This window comes from Vigna angularis, chromosome 1 (assembly GCF_016808095.1).
Source record: "Vigna angularis cultivar LongXiaoDou No.4 chromosome 1, ASM1680809v1, whole genome shotgun sequence".
Lineage (NCBI taxonomy): Eukaryota > Viridiplantae > Streptophyta > Magnoliopsida > Fabales > Fabaceae > Vigna > Vigna angularis.
In genome coordinates, this window is record NC_068970.1 from 45280642 (window position 1) to 45300045 (window position 19404).

At 36.1% G+C, this 19404-nt stretch overlaps 1 protein-coding gene across 1 annotated transcript; it reads left to right on the top strand.

Moving 5' to 3' along the window:
- The first annotated feature begins 11796 nt into the window (after window positions 1–11796).
- LOC108319372 (uncharacterized) lies at window positions 11797–13464 on the top strand. The gene has a single exon (XM_017550482.1). It carries the CDS (start codon window positions 11797–11799, stop codon window positions 13462–13464), a length of 1668 nt encoding a protein of 555 aa, XP_017405971.1.
- The last annotated feature ends 5940 nt before the right edge of the window (window positions 13465–19404 follow it).

Below are 19404 nucleotides of genomic sequence, written 5' to 3' on the forward strand. Positions count from 1 at the left end.
ACTTCATCGAAGAAGAGAAGAGAAGATAAAAAGAGCAAGTATTCATCTTACTGTTCTTCACACTTACATCATCTAATGCTTTTCAAATCATACAAACAACTTCACTGAAAGGAAGAGAAAGCACAAGTATAAAGATTGAATATCAATAATGTTGCTCATCATGCTTATAATACTACACCTCATTATAGTTATCCTTTCTTAGAGAGTTACTCATGTCTATAACCATATAAGTGTCAGATTCTAAATGTACACATATCCTCTCTATGAGAGTTAAACAAGTGTACCTTGTAATATCCCATAGTGGATTTGTTGTATGTTTTGGAGATAACTAAAATACTTACAACTAGGAGTAAGTAAACTCGGTTTACACGTGTTGTCTAGGGATAGATCCTTGAGAGGCTAAACTAGCTCTAGACAGTTGTCTAGGGACAAATCCTAGAAAGTCTAAACTCGAACTAGACATGTTATCTAGGGGTGCCAAGAGTGGCTAGAATACTCAATCAATAGTAGGTTATACTCAGTGCGAGGAGTAGCTAGAATACTCAACTAGAAGTGGGTTATACTCGATGTCAATAGTGGCTAGAATACTCAATCAGGAGTGGGTTATACTAGGTGTCAGGAGTGGCTAGAATACTCAACTCAAAATGAGTTATACTTAGTGCCAAGAGTGGCTAGAATACACAACCAGAAGTGGGTTACACTTAGGACTGAGAGTGGTGTAAGAATACTCAACCAAAAGTGGATTAAACTCATTATAGTGTTTAAAAGATTAATGAAACCTCTTAAAAGTTCTTAAGAAAGAATTGGACGTAACTCAAGTTTTACTGAACCAATATATATATATATATATATATATATATATATATATATATATATATATATATATATATATATATATATATATATATATATATATATATATATATATATATATATTGTGCTTCAATACTTTATTATTTTAAATTTTTGTTAAGTATTTTATGTCATCATCTAAGAGAGTTTATATTTGGTGATTCTAAGCATAGTTCACATTTGCATACTATTATTACAAGCCATTAGACGTTGTTTTGCGAAAATATTATGAAAACACTATTCACCTCTTCTAGTGTTTTCCTATGTACTTCAATTGTTATCAAAGCCTATCTTAAAGGCCAATTCCTAATAGAACTTGAGGAAATGATTTTGATCGCATTGAAAAATATAGGACAGATTTTTAAAATTATTTTTGAAAAATTTTATTCATCAAAAGACAATGAAGGATCACAAGACATGTGTGGCATTTTGAAGAGTTAAAATCTCCTTTCAAAATGAGTTGAATGTACTATATTTAGCTAACTTTCAAATATATCTTGTTTATAATGTTCACTCTACAGGGCATAAACATTATCTATTGATGAATAGTCAATTAATATGACAACATATACATTTGCAAAAGCCTCACAAGATAAAGCAAAAAGGACAAGCCTGACCAACATAAGCTTAGAGCTAAATATTCTCTTCTTGCAGGCAATGAAATCTAAGATTCATATAAGGAAGACCAAATACCTAAGACAGAAGAAAAGAAGATCTACTACTCAAATCATTTGATGAAAATCAACGCTTAAAGCAACTGATGACATCAACTAACATGTTAGGACCACTCTAAAATATGAATAATGATTAAGCCATTTTTTCTCATAAAGGAAAAATCATCTGACAACCTCAAGACATTACGGGAAACAATTACTGATGACTATAATATCAAATGGAAACTATTTTGATCACAACAGTAGAAGGAAGACCAAAGGTATTGTTGAGATTGTTGATAGGGGGAGCATAGGTTTAGCTTAACCCACAATCTTAGTAATATCTGAGTTTTTTATGATGACAACACATAATTAATAATGCATGTATACTTTGTGTTACATGTTCTATGTTTACATGTCATATACTTTTCTTTAATATGTTAAATTTGTTAAAGCATATCTGAGAACATGTTTGAGCTATGTTTGTGTTGTTCATTGCATATCACTGTGTGAAATATGTGATTTTATATGTGTATGCATGACATATGTTTTCGGGAAAAGAAAAATCACAAGCACTATGGTTGAACTTTAAATGTGTGGCAAAACAACAATTTTAAGTCGATTACATTATGGGGTGAACAGATTAAAACTTGTGTGTTTGCACAAACTCTTTTGAAGTGTGTTGTGACTTTTTTTCAAAGAGAAAGGTTTTCAAAACTGTGCGCAAAGATTTCACTTAATCGAATGCATGCAGTATGTATTTGATTAAGTTAGTTAATGTTTTGAAAATCTATTAAATGCTCGTAACAACTAACATAACGGTCATATTTTTAAATATGTTAACCAAGCATTAAATGATAGTTTATTGCATTAATTCTACATTCAATTATTTGTTTGATTGTTGCTAATTCTGTTATAACTGATTGTTATATTCGATTACGTTAGTAGCTCAATCGATTAAAATGCGTCTCATATGTGTTATACTATATATATATTGAACAATCATCATTCAGCATCGAAATTTAAGGAAATCAATCTGAAAAGAAAGAATTTGCTAGGCAGTGGGTAAGTTCAAAGAGAAAAGAACAACTGTAGACAGTTCAAAGAGAGAAAAAAAACAGCTGTAGACTTAAATGACAAAGATATGTGACATTTTTTATTCCGCTCCTTATTAATAATAAAACATTATGGGTGATACTCTTTGCACGTTGATGGTCATTGGTCTATACCATGAATCTGAAAACATAAGAATGAGAAGACAAAAATGGTTTGTCATTTTTAGATTTAAAAAAAAAGTGGAATCATTATTGTACAATAAAAGCAAGTACGAAGATGTTCTATCTTTAGGGGACGGCAGAATGAAAGACAGATGAAGTTGGCTTATAGACAAAGAAAAGAGACATGCTAGCTAATAGTGTTTAATATTATACATCAGACACAAATTGGCAGCTACGTATCTATATCTATCTTTCTATGTATAGATATACAGATACACGTAGAGATATAGATATTTGTTAGGTGTAGAAACATAAGGTATTGCTTGCTGCAGTTGGCATGCATAAAAATAAAGAATCAACAGTGTCGTGGATAAACGCACGATGGACACAAATGGAAAGAAAAAGAATATAACTTTTATATATATATATATATATATATATATATATATATATATATATATATATATCGGAATAATTAACGTGTATATAATAAAAAAAAGAGGTAAATCAATTTAAATAATACATAAAAATCAAAGATAAATTAATTTTATACATAAATTTACTAAATTACAAAAACTATAACACGTATTTGTAAAGATTTTTTTATAACAAAAACACTTCAACTTTACGTTAACAATACGGTCACATGAACTCCAAAACCAAATTATAAATCGAGTTAGGTTCTAAACAGCAGTTGCAATTGCAACAGTAATATATAGCAGTGAACCATTGTTGTGCATTGATCTTTTTGTTGTGTTTCTTTCACGACTATTTGCAGAGATGGATTATAGCACTTTATAATTTGTGTTAATGAAATTTACACGTTGTATATGGTTATAGGACTACAATCTATAAATCATACATTCAATTATAAATAAAAAGAAAGAAACATATATAATATTAATGAGCTTCCAATAAATGGAAAGCTCCTGCAGAAAGCTTTGGATTTGTAGGGTATGGGAAATTTGATTCCTTTCTTATTTTGGTGTGAGGTTGCATTTCTGACAGCTAAAGTTTCCTATTCTCAACCTTTAACACATTAATGGCAAACACTCCCATATGAACCTGTTATGTTACATCTTTTCCTAGAAACAGAAAAAGTATTAAAACAGCATAGAAATGTGGTCCCTTTACGGTACTAGTGCACGTTGATATATATATATATATATATATAAAAGAAATTAGACACCAATAAATATTCGAAAGTTAAATACAATCTATAATTTTATTTTAAAATTAATATAAAATAAAATAAATCTTTAACCAAAAAATAATCAATAATATATAATACATCATTTAACTATAATTTGCATTCACATAAATTGCCTATTCACCAATCCATACTTTATTAGAGCTCTTCACTTAATAAACGACGAATTAATATAAATTAAATGTTTCCCGACCACTTAAAAAAAAGTATATGAAAGTAGGAAACTGAAGATTTAGAATTTTAGAAAAAACAAAATAAAAAAATTAATAACTTTCAACTCATTTAGAATACCTTATTCTATGTTGTATAGACTAGAATTTGACGGGTCTCTTCAGTAGAGCTGGTTGAAATCACTTAAAACTTTGACGTGACATGTGTTATCATTAATGTGAAAGAATAAAAGAAAAACGTTTTTCATCTCTAGTGTTTCTTTTTTTAACTGTTCTGTCTCAAGTTCTTATTAACGATGAAAGATAATATAATTAATAATTGGCTTAATATCCTTTTTATCCCTCGAAAGGAGGAGAATGTTCAAGTGAGTTCTACGTTTTTAAAAAGTTAAATGTGATCTCAACTTGTAAAAAAAAGTGTGTAATTAAATTTTTTTTGGTCACGGCGTTAATTTTTTAACGTTCCAGGTGACAGTGTAAAGTGAACAGTACAACGTGTCTGTTTAGGGTGAATACGTGGCTGGCTGTCTGAGGGTAAATATTTGAATGATAACGTGGCAGTGGTTAATGTTGCTGAAGAAAAATTAGCAAACATTTTATTTTCTTTATAAATAGAAAAGAAAATTGGTTTCTGAAATAAATAAATGCATTCATTCAACATGTTAGGTTATGTTTGAAGGAAGATTGGGCTTGTCTGGTTGAGATTGTTGTCCCGAAGATGTGTGACGATGAGAGAATTGATGTTTCTGTAGAGTTTGCCATCAAGCACGGTTGTTCCGAGTTACTGCTATCCATTGCTGCATAGAGAAAATATCCCTGATTCGACGAAACCAAGAATCCTAGAAACTGATCTTTTTGGTTAGTTCCCAAATTGGAGGAGGAAGGGCTTAGCCATGCTTACTTTGCTGCCGCCACTTTCAAAGGGTCTTCAAAATTAAAAGACCACCTTTGGGAAGAAGCCATTCTTATCTCGCCCCAAACACTTTCCTCACCTCAGAGACCAAGTGGCAGGAACCGAAACCCTAACCCCTCATATTTTTTAACCACTGCCACGTTATCTGTAATAATATTCACATCTTTACCCTCAAACAGCCACGTATTCACCCTGAAGAGACACGTTGCACAGTTCAGTTCATGCAGTCAACTGGACTGTTAAAAAATTAACGCCGTGACCAAAAAGAATATAATTGCACACTTTTTTCACAAGTTGGGACCACATTTAACTTTTTAAGAAACGTAGGACGCATTTGAACATTCCCATCTTTTCGAGGGACCAAAAGAGGTATTAAGCCTTAATAATTCATTAAACTAAGTAGGTTTTTCTTTTTAATTAAATTTTTAATTAAAAGCTGGACTTATTATTTAAGAAAACTTTTATTAAATTTAAATAAGAGCTTGGTCTCTTTTATAAATTTGGCCAAAACTACTTAAGGGTTTGAATTAACATATAGATTTATTTAAAGGTATATTCACACCAGTAAACCTAGTAATAAATTTGGCCAATTTATACTTCTTATTACCATAAAAGAAATTGATCAAATTGACCTACTAAACCTACTAAGCTTTTTAAAATCTAAATAAACCTTGGTTTTTTATAAAAAAATTAAAAACCTAAAATCTAACTATTTCAATAATAGAATATAGTCCAAGCTAAACTGAGACTAGTTAAATTATAGACTTACGGTACTTCACATATTTTCACTTGAACTACATTCTTTTTGACACCATTATACATATTAAATTACTTGGTTCTCGATGGATCATGCCTGAATAAAATATATGTTAAATATAAGAATTCACTCAAAAAGTAATGTCACCGTAGTGTAAGAACTAGACAATCGTAAAGGAGAATCATTACAAGGTGATTAACATTAAACATTATTAAAGCATGCTTCAACTGAAAGCCATGCATGAACAATATCAAGTCCACCAACTAGTCGTATAAACACATGTGTGAACAATATTAAGCCCATCAACTAGTCCTATAAACGCATGCATGAACAACAAGCCCACCAATCAGTCCCATAAACACACAGTAGTAACGACTAAAGGTGAGTTTGCTTAGTACTCTAATATACACTTATCTCACGTTAAATACTCATTAAAACATTAGAGCACTTTTTGCAAGTACTTTCTGGTTACGTAACCAACCCAAAGACAAAAGTTAGACGAACAACAATAGTAGGAGTACATAGGATAAATCATGCTCTTATAGGACTATCTTAGTCTTGTAAGAATATTTTGGCATCCATTATGAGGTCGAGGATAGCCCTGTCAAACAACATGTAAACATAATAAACATGGCCAAATCAAAGTGACAAGGACTACATGAAGAACGTGAGAACCACGTGGAACATATGAATATGATACGAGAATTAAGAAGGGAATTTGAATCCTTTAAGAGAAAAAAAAACATACCCAAGCCCCCTAAGAAACCTAGAGACGTGTCATTAAAGCCCAAGTTCAACAGTTATATATACCATCTTAAATGTGGATCGGGCTTGTATTATGGAAGAAGCCTTAAACATAGATCTTCTTCCTCCAATGAGACACACTCCTTCACCCATAAACATAGACCAAAGTAGATACTGTCAATACCACCGCAACTTTGTCACATGACCAAGGATTGCTAGGAATTAAAAGGCAAGATCGAATAACTAGTGCAAATGGAACATTTAAGCCAGTTTGTTAAGAAAAACCCTACCCAAGAAGAGTGAACCAACCACCAAGAATGACCACGATAAAGGACCACGATAAAGGAGGAACCAGAAGCAATGGAACTCACGGCGCTGGAACAGAGTTTCGACCGCAACGTAGTCCTTTACAGGGGGCAATTAATACCATATGAGGATGCTTTGCAGGAGGTGGCTCCTCTAAGGGTACTCACAAGAAATGTCTTCAAGCTATCAAACATTCTTATGTGGTCAGCATGATATTATGAAGCATGCTTGAGATAGATATCCTTCAGCGACGATGACTTCCACATTACAAACACCAACAAAGATGTCCTGATGGTCATTACTGCGAAAGTGTTTGACTTCATTATTGAGAAAACCTTAGTAAATCAGGGTAATTTAGTTGACATCCTATACTAAAGTACTTTCCGGTGGCTAGGCCTTCAAGAACAGTCCTTTCATCACCACATCGAGCAAATAGTAGACTTCTCATGAGAAAGGATCAACATTTGCAAATACAATGACATGGATACAAGGTTTGGAGGAACACATATCTAATACCTTATAATTGATACCAATAAATCGTACAACATCCTCTAGGGGAAACCCTCATTAAACTTGTTAGGGGCAATTGTGTCGACACCTCACCTACCGATGAAATTCCCAACTGATAGGGGGAAATAGTCATAACCTAAGTGGATAAAAAGGCAACCCAAGAATGCTACACAACCAATTTGAAGTTAGTGCCTGCCTACCATAGGCTGGTAGAAGCAAACTAGGAGTTGATAGTAGTCATGACTAACTTAAACCCTAAAGTCAACGATGATGCTTGGATGGAGCCGAGGGTGGAAGTCATCCTCGTGAGGTTATGAGATAAGAACCAAAATATGATTCTCGAAGGAAATTTAAAACCGAAAGAAGCGTTAAGAATAATTGGCCTGTTAACCAAGAATAAGGACCTTTTTGCTTGAACTACAACTGATATGTTGGGCATTCACCTGTCAATCATATCACACAAAAGAAGACAAAGTGGGGGAAGAAGAGGACAAAGGCAACAAAAGAATAGACCCAGAAACTCCTTCAAGAAAACTTCATCAGAGAGGTCCAATAATACACTATGTGGTGGCAAGTGTATTACAAGTGAAAAAGAACAAAGTGGCAGATGTGTACAAATTACACATACCTTGATAAAGCTTGCCCGAAATACATTTACCCGTTGTCGAGCATCGATAGATACACATGTTTGCGCCCGATAAGGAGAAGGTCATCTTCATTAACAAAACAACAAAATATCGCTATGAAGTGATGTTGTTTGAATTAAGAAACTCAAGAGAAAGATTGATAGACCAGGTATTCCATAATCAAATAAGCTTAAACTTGGAAGTGTATATCGATAACATGGTGGTGAATTTAGATGACATATGTAAACATATAATAGACCTGGAAGAAGTATTCAACCAGCTCCATAAGTATAACAAGAGGCTTAACCCTCTTAAATGTGTGTCAGGTATATGCACGAAGGAAAATTTATGGGTTTATACTCATCAATAGGGGTATATCGACCAACCCCAACAAATGTCAAGCAATCACAACAATGAGGATTCCAAGGAGCTTGAAAGAAGTTCAACGATTAGAAGGTAAGTTAATGGCCTTCTCAAGATTCCTTCCTAGATTAGCCAACCACATCAGACTTATCCTAAAAGTCATTAAGAAGGCTGAAAAGTTTGTATGGGATGAAAACTTAGAGAAAGCCTTTGCTAGAATGAAGGATGCCCTGACCTCCCCTATGGTCTTAAGTAAGTTAGAACCATCTAAACCGTTGCAAGTCAACTTGTTGGTATCTTCAGAAGCGCTCAGTGCCATCTTCATCTAAAGAGATAGCCAACAAAAACCGATATACTTTATCAACAGAGTACTCCAAGAAGTGAAGACTTGATACTACCTTATTGAGAAAATGGCTTTAACATTGGTCCATAAGGCTAGGTGACTATGACCATACTTCAGACACTAGGTCATAGTTAGGAAGGATGACCCTATACATAGAATCATTAGAAAACTAGAATTGGTTAGACGAATGATATCATGGTTAATCAAGTTGTCAAAATACATATTGAGATACACACCAAGAGGACATATCAAGGTTAAGTGTCTTGTTGATTTCATCTATGAATTGCATGAAGTAATAAGCCTTGTTAGTGTTGAGTGGACTCTTTACGTAGACAACTCGGGTAATTGCACAGGTAGTGGAGCAAGGATAGTACTAGAGGGTCCCAATTACGTTTTTAGTTTAAGAGCTCCAACAACCAAGGCAAGTACAAAACAATGATAGTCAAAATATTGCTAGCACTAGACATGAACATACAAGAGGTGATGTGTCATAGTGACTCTCAATCTCATGATTGGTCACATAAAAGACTAGTTCTAATTAAAGTGATAATCGTGATAATCGTTTATTTGCGTTTCCTACACAATATTAAACAAACACTAGTGGAAAAACAGCGTATAACATCACGCGTTCAACGTCGTAGTACTCAATATCCAACGTTAAAAATGACCGGTGGTATTTTCGTAAATAAATTGAATCGCTCCACGTCAATTACTAAAATAGTGCACCGTCTAAAATGTGTTACCGTCAAACAAGAAGCTTATCGACGTAATCTAAAATGTATTAACATCAATGACCTTAGAATCACATAACGTCAACTTAAGAAACATCTGACGTTCAATTTATATTAAAAAAATAACGAAATAGTGGTTTGCTTCCAGCAGTATTACTCATACCCCCACATTTGATGTCAACCATGACAAATATTGTGTTACCAATTAGAAGCATTGGTATCTTGAAGCTACTGTGAAATTTTGATGATGATAAAAGCTGAAGAATTGAAGACTCTAAATGCATCTTTGTTAAACGCATTTTGTAGAAACAAATGTATAGGATAAAATGTAATGATGTAAAAAATCTTAGAAGTTTTCGTATTTAGTGAGTCATTGCACAAATAATCGATTATCAAGAGGAATAATCGATTATCACGAGCCAGTTTATAAGAGAGTTGCTTGCGCAAATAATCGATTATTACACAGAATAATCGATTATCACTGTTTCATTTAATTATGTCCAAGTCTCTGGAATAATCGATTATTGCTCAGGATAATCGATTATCACTTTTTGGAAAACCCCATAACGAACACAAATAATCGATTATCACTTATGATAATCGATTATCAGTGGCAGTTGGGAGATGTCTTTTCAGTTTTTGACCCTGCACGAAACTAGGCTTATAAATAGAGGTCTTCACAACTCTTAGAAAGAACTTTTCAATTGAGAGTATTAGAGCTTTGTGCCTAAGGGAAGCTCTCTGTGAGTGAAAAGGATCTATGCCATTTTGAGAATACAGTTTGTCTGAGGAAGTTCTCAAAGTGATAGAGTGCTCTTGTCTGGTCTTGTGAATGGGAGAAGCTCGCGCTTTGTGTGTCAAAGGTCGGAGCAGTTCTCTTCAAGTTGACAGAGTTGTTGCTTCCGGTTCGTGCGTCGAAGGAAGCTCTTCCGGTTCGTTTGTCGAAGGAAGTTACTTGTTGCACTCTTCTGGTTCGTTTGTCGAAGGAAGGTGTTTTCTATTCTTCGCTCATTTCATTATCTTGTAATCTGTACAACTATATTTTTAGTGAAAAAGGTTAATCACTATTTATAGTGATTAACGACTGGACGTAGAATCTTTCGATTCGAACCAGGATAAAAATTCTGTGTTGATTTTCTTGATCCCTAAACTCTTAGCACATGAACTGTTCGATAAAAGTTCGCTAAGAAAATCAATTTTTGAAACCGACTATTTTAACTTGTGTTGTGATCATTACACGTTTTCCGCTATCTATATTTTATTCCGCTGCGTAACTCTATAACGGTAGCGATTGTTCCAACATATTGGACGTTTTATATGCCAGCATGAAGCCAAAGAGTAAATCCCTTTTTTATTCTTTATTTCTTTTCTCTTATAAACCAAACAGAACGTCCCACACTTTATGGGGTCGACATTTAAAACAATACAGAACGTCGTACAAGTTGGGGTTGGACGTGCTGGTCGTAATCACATGACGTCCCTAAGGAAGCAACCGACGTCCAATACAAAATAAATAAATACTAAATATTGATTTAATTAATATGACGTCAAGTGTAACAAAAGAAGGACATTGTATATTACAGCTAGCAGTTATTTGTTTATTTTTCGTTTTAATCAACCCATAAAATGTCAGTTTTATACTGTCTTAGACGTTTTGTTATTTAGTTCCTTTTTTATTATTTTTTCTTTTAAACCAATCACATAACGTCGAATTCTTCTTTGCGTTGGACGTTGTATTTTCCAGAAATTATGTTTTTAATTTTTTCTTCTAAACAAAACGAAAAAAACGTCCTTGTAGTCATGGCTTCGACGTTTTATTAAGTGGAGGAAGCGACATATCAAGTCAAATTATATGGGGATTTGGCTTTGACGTGTACTCGCGTATAACGTCGAAGTTCAACATCCCATAATAGAACAAACAACATTAACAAGAACCTCAGTCCCTCTTTTTTTCTTTTTTTCTTTTAAACCAATAAAAGAATGTCGAACTCTTTCACCAATTCGACGTTTTTTTGCCACAAATAATTTTTTTTTCTTTTAAACCAACGAATACGTCAGATGCCCAAGGAATCCGACGTTTATTGTTGGATTAAAAGAAAAAAGAATTAAACCAAAAAGACACTTTGGGATGTTACATTAATGGTATCAGAGCAGTTCTTTCCCTAGGAATCCTGTAGGTTATAAAGATATCATGTCTCAGTTGTGTGATCTTAGTTGTGTCTTCCGATTATAGGAATTAATTTTTAGACTAATGGTTCTTTCTTTGGACAGAACCATGGCATCCAGACCATCTTCTCCTCCTTCACCTGTACGGTCTGATGTTTCTAATCTGGTAAGAGTAATGGAATCATTTGTGGTGGCGATGTAGCAGCAGAATGCATCCTTGATGCAACAAAACACAATGGCATTACAACAATTGGAAGCTGCTAGGGTGTCAGCCGAGGCACACCAGAGACAATATGTGGAATTAATGAACGGTGGTGCAAGAATTTCCACTGACCATTTTTATATTCCACCTACTCCAATACATGAATGGAGCCTGGAGAATTTTCTTCAACACCATCCAGCTAAATTCTGTGGCAATACTAGTGCCGATGAAGCAGACCAATGGTTTAGAGATATGGAGAGGATTTTCAATGCCAAAAACTGCCTAGAAGAGAATAGATTGGCTTATACTGAATATTTATTATCAGGAGAGGCTAGTCACTGGTGGACCAGTACAAGGACATTGTTGGAAAGGAGTGGTACCCCAATCACCTGGAACTTATTCAAGAAGAAGTTTTATGCTGAATATTTCCCTGACAGTGTAAGGTTTACCAAAGAAGTGGAGTTTCTTCAGCTAGTGCAAGGGGGAATGTCCGTGACGGAATATGCTGATAAGTTTAAGCATCTGATCCGCTTCCACACTCTGGATATGGATGAAGAATGGCAATGTAGGAAGTTTGAAAATGGCCTTGGAGGAGATATCAAATTGCTAGTAAAAGGTTTATGTATTAAAGAGTTTCCTACATTAGTGGAGAGGGCCAAAGTGTTAGAAAAGACCAAGAATGAAGTGCAAGGTCAACAAAGACAGCCACAGAGGATTGGTGGACCATCTGGATCCAAGTTCAGTCATGGAGACAAGAGGAAACCTTATTCTAAACCTCCTTTTCAAGCAATCAAAGGACCTTCGTTTCATCCATCAAGTCAAGTAGGACAATCTAGCATGGTGAAGTGTTTTCACTGTGGAGGACCACATTATAAGTCTGTTTGCCCTCAATTAGTTGGTCCTATGAAGTGTTATACCTGCGGGAAGGAGGGACATTTTGCCAGGAATTGTCCCACATCTGAAGGATCAAGGCTTCAACAACCAACTAATCAGCCTCAACAGATGACAGATACCAAACCTCAGGCTGTGGGCAGAGTGTATGCGATGACTGGAGCGGAGGCAATTGGGCCAGGTAATCTTATCATCGGCAATTATTTACTGTTTGGGAAAGCTTGTTGTGTTTTGTTTGATTCTGGAGCTACGCACTCCTTTGTTTCTGATGATTGTGTGCGAGAGTTAGGACTGCCTGTGAGTGAGCTACAGTATGACCTAATAGTATATACTCCAGCTTCTGGCTTAGTTAAGACATCTCTAGCATGTACTAGATGTCCTGTAGTAGTAGAGGGATGCCAATTTAGAGTTAATCTTATCTGCTTACCTCTACAAGGTTTAGAGGTAATTTTAGGAATGGATTGGCTAACTTCCAATCACATTCTCTTAGACTGCGGTGCAAAGAGATTGTTATTTCCTCAAGAGGAAGAGTCAAGGATATTATCTTCGGGGAAATTATGGCGCGAAGTACAAGAAGGGTCGTGTTGCTTCATGGTGTTGACACACATGAAGGTTAACCAGAGTGGAGGGAGCATGGATCACTTAGTGGTGACTGATTTCATGGATGTGTTTCCTGAAGATGTACCGGGACTGCCTTCTCAAAGAGAGATTGAGTTCTCAATCGATCTGATACTAGGCACCAGACCAGTATCAATTGCTTTGTATCGGATGGCTCCAGCTGAATTAACAGAATTGAAAAAGCAGATATGAGACTTGCTTGAGAAGCAATTTATTAGACCAAGTGTTTCACCTTGGGGTGCGCCAGTGTTGTTGGTCAAGAAGAAAGATGGGAGCTCCAGATTGTGTGTGGATTACAGACAGCTGAATAAGTTGACTATCAAGAACAAGTACCTGATGCCAAGAATCGACGACTTAATGGATCAGTTACATAGAGCGAAAGTGTTTTCAAAAATTGATCTACGATCAGGTTATCATCAGATTTTAGTAAAGGTAGAAGATGTACAAAAGACTGCTTTCAGGTCCAGATATGGACATTATGAATACGTGGTTATGCCTTTTGGTGTAACCAACGCTCCCGCTGTATTCATGGACTATATGAATAGAATATTCAGACCTTTCTTAGATAAGTTTGTCGTAGTCTTCATAGATGACATTCTTATATACTCCAAGACTCGGGAAGAACACGTGGATCACCTTAGAACAGTTCTTGAAGTGTTAAGAGATAAAAAGTTGTACGCCAAGTTGTCCAAATGTGAGTTTTGGATGAAAGAGGTGCAATTTTTGGGACATGTCATATCAAATGGTGGAATATCTGTAGATCCGGCTAAGGTCGAAGCTGTGCTTCAATGGGAGAGACCTAAGTCTGTAATTGAGATCAGGAGCTTCGTAGGATTAGCAGGGTACTACCGTAGATTCATAGAAGGATTCTCCAAGATTGTGTCACCATTGACGCAATTAACTCGTAAAGATCATCCATTTGCTTGGACAGATCGATGTGAAGCCAGTTTTCAGGAACTAAAGAAGAGGTTGACAAGTGCTTCAGTGTTAGTGATCCCTGACCCAAGAAGATCTTTCGAAGTATACTGTGATGCTTCATATCAAGGACTGGGATGTGTACTTATGCAAGAAAAGAAAGCGGTAGCTTATGCTTCAAGACAACTTAAGAATCATGAGAAAAATTACCCCACTCATGATTTAGAGTTGGCAGCTGTCGTATTTGCTTTGAAGATTTGGAGGCATTACCTATATGGCGCACAGTTCCAAGTGTTCAGCGATTATAAGAGTTTGAAATATCTTTTTGATCAAAAGGAATTAAACATGAGACAGAGAAGGTGGATGGAGTTTTTGAAAGATTATGAGTTTGAACTTCTATATCATCCAGGTAAGGCTAATGTAGTAGCAGATGCTCTGAGCAGAAAGACAGTGCATGTATCTACTATGATGGTAAGGGAGTTGGAATTGATCGAGAAATTCAGGGATATGAAGTTGTATGTTGAGCTGAAGTCGGATTTCATCAGGTGCAGCAACTTAATGATATCAAGTGATTTGTTGGGTTTAGTCAGAGATAAACAATTATTAGATGTCGAGCTGCAGAAAATAGTGGGTTTATTGGGTACAGATCAAGCCAGAGAATTTATGTTAGGGGCTGATGGTATTTTGAGGTTTAGAGACAGAGTCTGTGTCCCAGATAACGTTGAGCTAAAAAGGTTGATTCTCGAGGAAGGACATCAAAGTCGTCTTAGCATGCATCCTGGTATGACTAAGATGTATCAAGATCTCAAGAAGTCTTTCTGGTGGTCTGGAATGAAGAGGGATGTGGCACAATTTGTGTCTGCATGTTTGACATGTCAAAAGGCTAAAGTAGAACATCAACGACCTAGAGGTATGTTGCAACCACTAGAGATACCTGAGTGGAAATGGGACAATATCGCTATGGATTTTGTAACCCACTTACCACGGACAGGAAAGGGTCATGATGTTATCTGGGTTGTGGTAGATAGGTTGACGAAGAGCGCTCACTTCTTGGCGATGAATCTAAGGATGTCTATGATGAAGCTCGCCCAACTGTATATAAGAGAAGTAGTAAGACTACATGGAATACCGTCGAGCATAGTGTTAGACAGAGATCCGCGATTTACATCAAAATTCTGGCAGTCTCTACAACGTGAATTGGGTAGCAAATTACAAATGAGCTCTGCGTATCATCCACAAACTGATGGACAGTCTGAGAGGACGATTCAATCCTTAGAAGACCTGTTGAGGACTTGTGTTTTAGATCACTTGGGTATTTGGGATGAGGTCTTACCATTAATTGAATTCACTTACAACAACAGCTATCATGCAAGCATTGGCATGGCACCATATGAAGCACTGTATGGTAGGAGATGTAAGACACCCCTATGTTGGTACCAAGAAGGAGAAACAGTGATGTTAGGACCAGAATTAATTCAACAAACCACAGAAAAGGTGAAACTCATACAAGAAAGGATGAAGGCATCACAAAGCAGACAGAAGTCTTATGCAGATCATAGGCGAAGGCCTCTTGAGTTTGAAGTAGGAAGTCACGTGTTTCTACGAGTTTCTCAGATGACTGGAGTAGGGAGAGCTATCAGATCCAAGAAGTTGTCTCCGAAGTTTCTTGGTCCATTCCAAGTTATCAAGAGAATTGGACCGGTAGCATATGAGATTGCTCTACCTCCTCAACTGGCAAACTTGCACAATGTATTTCACGTCTCTCAATTGAGGAAATATGTGTCAAGTCCTGATCATGTACTCGAGGTGGATGATGTTCAAGTCAGAGAAGATTTATCATTAGATGCAAAACCAGTACGAGTTCTTGATATTCAGGCGAAGCAACTAAGAGGAAAGGATATTCGTATAGTCAAAGTATTGTGGAATGAGAAGACCCAAGAGATGACATGGGAATTGGAAGAAGAAATGAAGACCTTCTATCCTCATCTGTTTGATTAACGAGTGCATTTTTCGAGGACGAAAAATTTTAAAGGTGGGAAGAATGTAAGAACCTAAAAATTAGAAGAAAAAGTAAGTTTTGGGTAATTAGGAGACTAAGAAACTCAAAATGTAACAAGTTGTAACAAAAGTACAAAGTATAGTACAAAATACAATGTTGTCGACTTTGACATGGTTTAGTATTTTAATTATTAATATTTGTTAAAATTATATCTTGGGTTGATTCTTCTTCCATTAGAAAGTAGACTCGAATAGCTTCGATTCGAGTACTCATACGCGTAATTCCGACATCGGGAAGGGGTTCAACCGGACTGACAAAGTTGTCTGAGTGAGTGGACACGTTTTTGACTGTTTAAACGCGTTTTACTGTTTAAACGTGTTTTTGACCAAATTTTTGGCTATTTAAGGACGTCCTAGGGGCTGGAATGGTTCCTAAGTTGAACCAGAGGCTAGAGTACGAAGGTTTTAGAGCAGAGGGACTTTAGAGCTGTGATTTGAGTCGGGGGAACGTTCGCAAAGTGTTTTCGAAAGGCTAGCTGAGGAGAAAACCGTAAGGGAAGCTAACCTTGAGTCTTTTTGTTTCTGCGTGATCTTAAATTGGGTATATGTTTAGGATTTTGATTCTCTTTATGATTTTAGAATGAAATTTTGCTTCTGTTTTATCTTTTGAATTGATGTACGGTTTGGAATTGGGATATGCTTCTGTTTTGATGATTTTGAAGAGATCTTGTTCGTATTAAGTATTTTGAATCGATGGAAGTTTTTTTTTAGGTATACGTATAGATCGAAGATTTGAATTTGTTTATGGATTTAAAAGGAGACTAGGTTTTTGATAGGAAATTTTGGATTGTACTATTTATCCGCTGCTTTTATTTATATGTTTAGTTTAGATGTTTATAAGATTTGGATAAATATGGGTTGTTGATAGAAGATGAGTTTTTGGACGTCTAGAAAGTGTGTATGATGAAAGGAACAGTCGGTATAGCCCGGAAATGGAATTTTCGTGATTTTGGAATGGTAAATTCGCTTGAGCGAATGAGTCAACTTGCTGGAACAAGTTATGCGTGACAGATTTAGTATTTTTGATGTTTTTGACGTTTTGGGAGTTCTGGATGTCCGTTTTGGACGTTCTTTAGGTCGATATGGGGGTTTTTGACCCTTTTGGAGCCATTGGTGAGGGTATCCAAACTGTTTGAACTACTTAAGGGTTCAAATTAATAGACCATAAAGAGTTATGTGTTAATAAGTGATGTTTCTGTGAGGATGTGAAATGTCTGAGTATGTGAGAATTATTTTCTTGAGATATGACTAAAGATGATAATATGTTGACATGTGTATTTATGAATGGAAAGTGTGGAATAGAGTTCCAAGGAGGAACTCCTTGTTGATTCTGTGTCAAGTACTGTACGTATGAATATAGGAACTCCGACTTAGGGGTTCATTCTTATGCTCTCAATAGTCTCGATCTCACTTAGAGAGAAAGCTATGTGGTGGAGAGTGGGAAATCCTTACCGAAGATCCATAGTAGGGTGGACAGAGTAGGAAGGATGTAGCTTCAGTTGTTGTATTCATATCTGAAGATCCAGTTTGGGGGACAGAGTAGGATAGAATAATTGAGCTAGCGAATAAGTGCATCCATATCCGAAGATCCAGTTTGGGGGACAGAGTAGGATAGGATGTAGCTGAGTAAAGTACCACTGTAAGTGTAGAACTAGCTAAGAGTTCAATATTCATACGATTGTTCGGATGAGTGAGTTTACGATGAGTATGGTATGTTCATTGTATTATTGAGTAATTTAACTTGAAATTTGGAAATTTGGTTATTAATTTAATTTACCATAACATTTTATTTTGCATTAGCTCACCCTTGCTTTGTCTGTTGTGTGGTTGTTATTTTGTGTTATGTATTTTGTCTGGCGATGATCATCCGGTGGATGGGAGCAGAAGTTAGTGATATGCCGGTGGAGCAAGCTTTAGACGGAGGATCGACGGAAGCTTAGTTATAAGAATGAGACTTATATTTTTAGTCTCTATTTTAAGCTTGAATTGTATTTAGTTTGAAATTTGAGTGAGGGTTTGTATAATAATGAGGAAAACTGTTATTCCTCCTCCTATCAACTGTTCTAATGTATCAATGATGTAAGAACTCTATTATAGTTTAATGCTATAATAATTGGGATGTTACAAGGTGCAGTTTAAAGAATCTAGACTTACTCCTGAGTGGCAGGTATGTTTTTTAATATTTTGCTCTAGTCACACAAGATGTTAATTTGTGATTTATGCTTAATGATTTTCATTTTTTTCATAGGTGAAAAGGATAGTCACCCAGCAGAGGCAGAAGCTTAATGATACACCACACGTACCGTCACGTGGTGGTTATGCATAATTAGAGAAAAGGATGAGAAAACGTCGTGCTGAGGAGTTAGGTCTTGAGTCACCTGATCTAGCACCTCCACCAGCTAGACATGAATTATGGAAGGCTGCACGAACAAAGTCCAATGGCCAGTTTACATCCCAGTCTGCTTAGGAGATATCCCAGAGAATTGTAAGTGGAAACTTTTAACTGAGAACCATAGTTCATAAAAAAATTATGTAACAAACTTTTTAATGTGTCTAGCTTCATTATGATATGCAGGATGACTTGGTTGACCAATAGAGTAAAGGCACATTTGTGGCACAAGGTAGGGAGGACCTCCTAGTAGCAGCCACAGGTCGGCTAGACCGTCTAGGTCGTGTGCGTGCTGTTGGAGGAGCTATTGGATTGAGGGACTACTTTGGCCCTAAACCAAGAAGCACAGAAGCCGTGACTCAGGAAATGGTGGTAGCATCAGGCAACAGGTGCAAGTCGAATTAGAGGAAAGCATGGGTGAACGCTTCAGAATGCTCGAAGAAAAACTTACGATGATCACCCAACAACAGCAACAGCAACAACAACAACAACAAGAGCAACAACAACAGTCACAGCAGGAGGACGCCCCTACAGATGATCCTACTGCACCTCGTGTGAGCACCAAAGGCTCATGCTCTACTGCAGATCATACTGATTACAATATTTAGTATGAGTTTTTGGTTGATGAGGATCCTCCGCGCGTAGTGGTTGTGGGACGACAGATTGTAGGAGGCCAGACCATTCATGGTGCTCCTTTATTGCCCACTCACGCGCGGGTAATGATTGATGATCCAAGAGACCCCCAGGCTCGAGTGCTAGTGCCTACATCT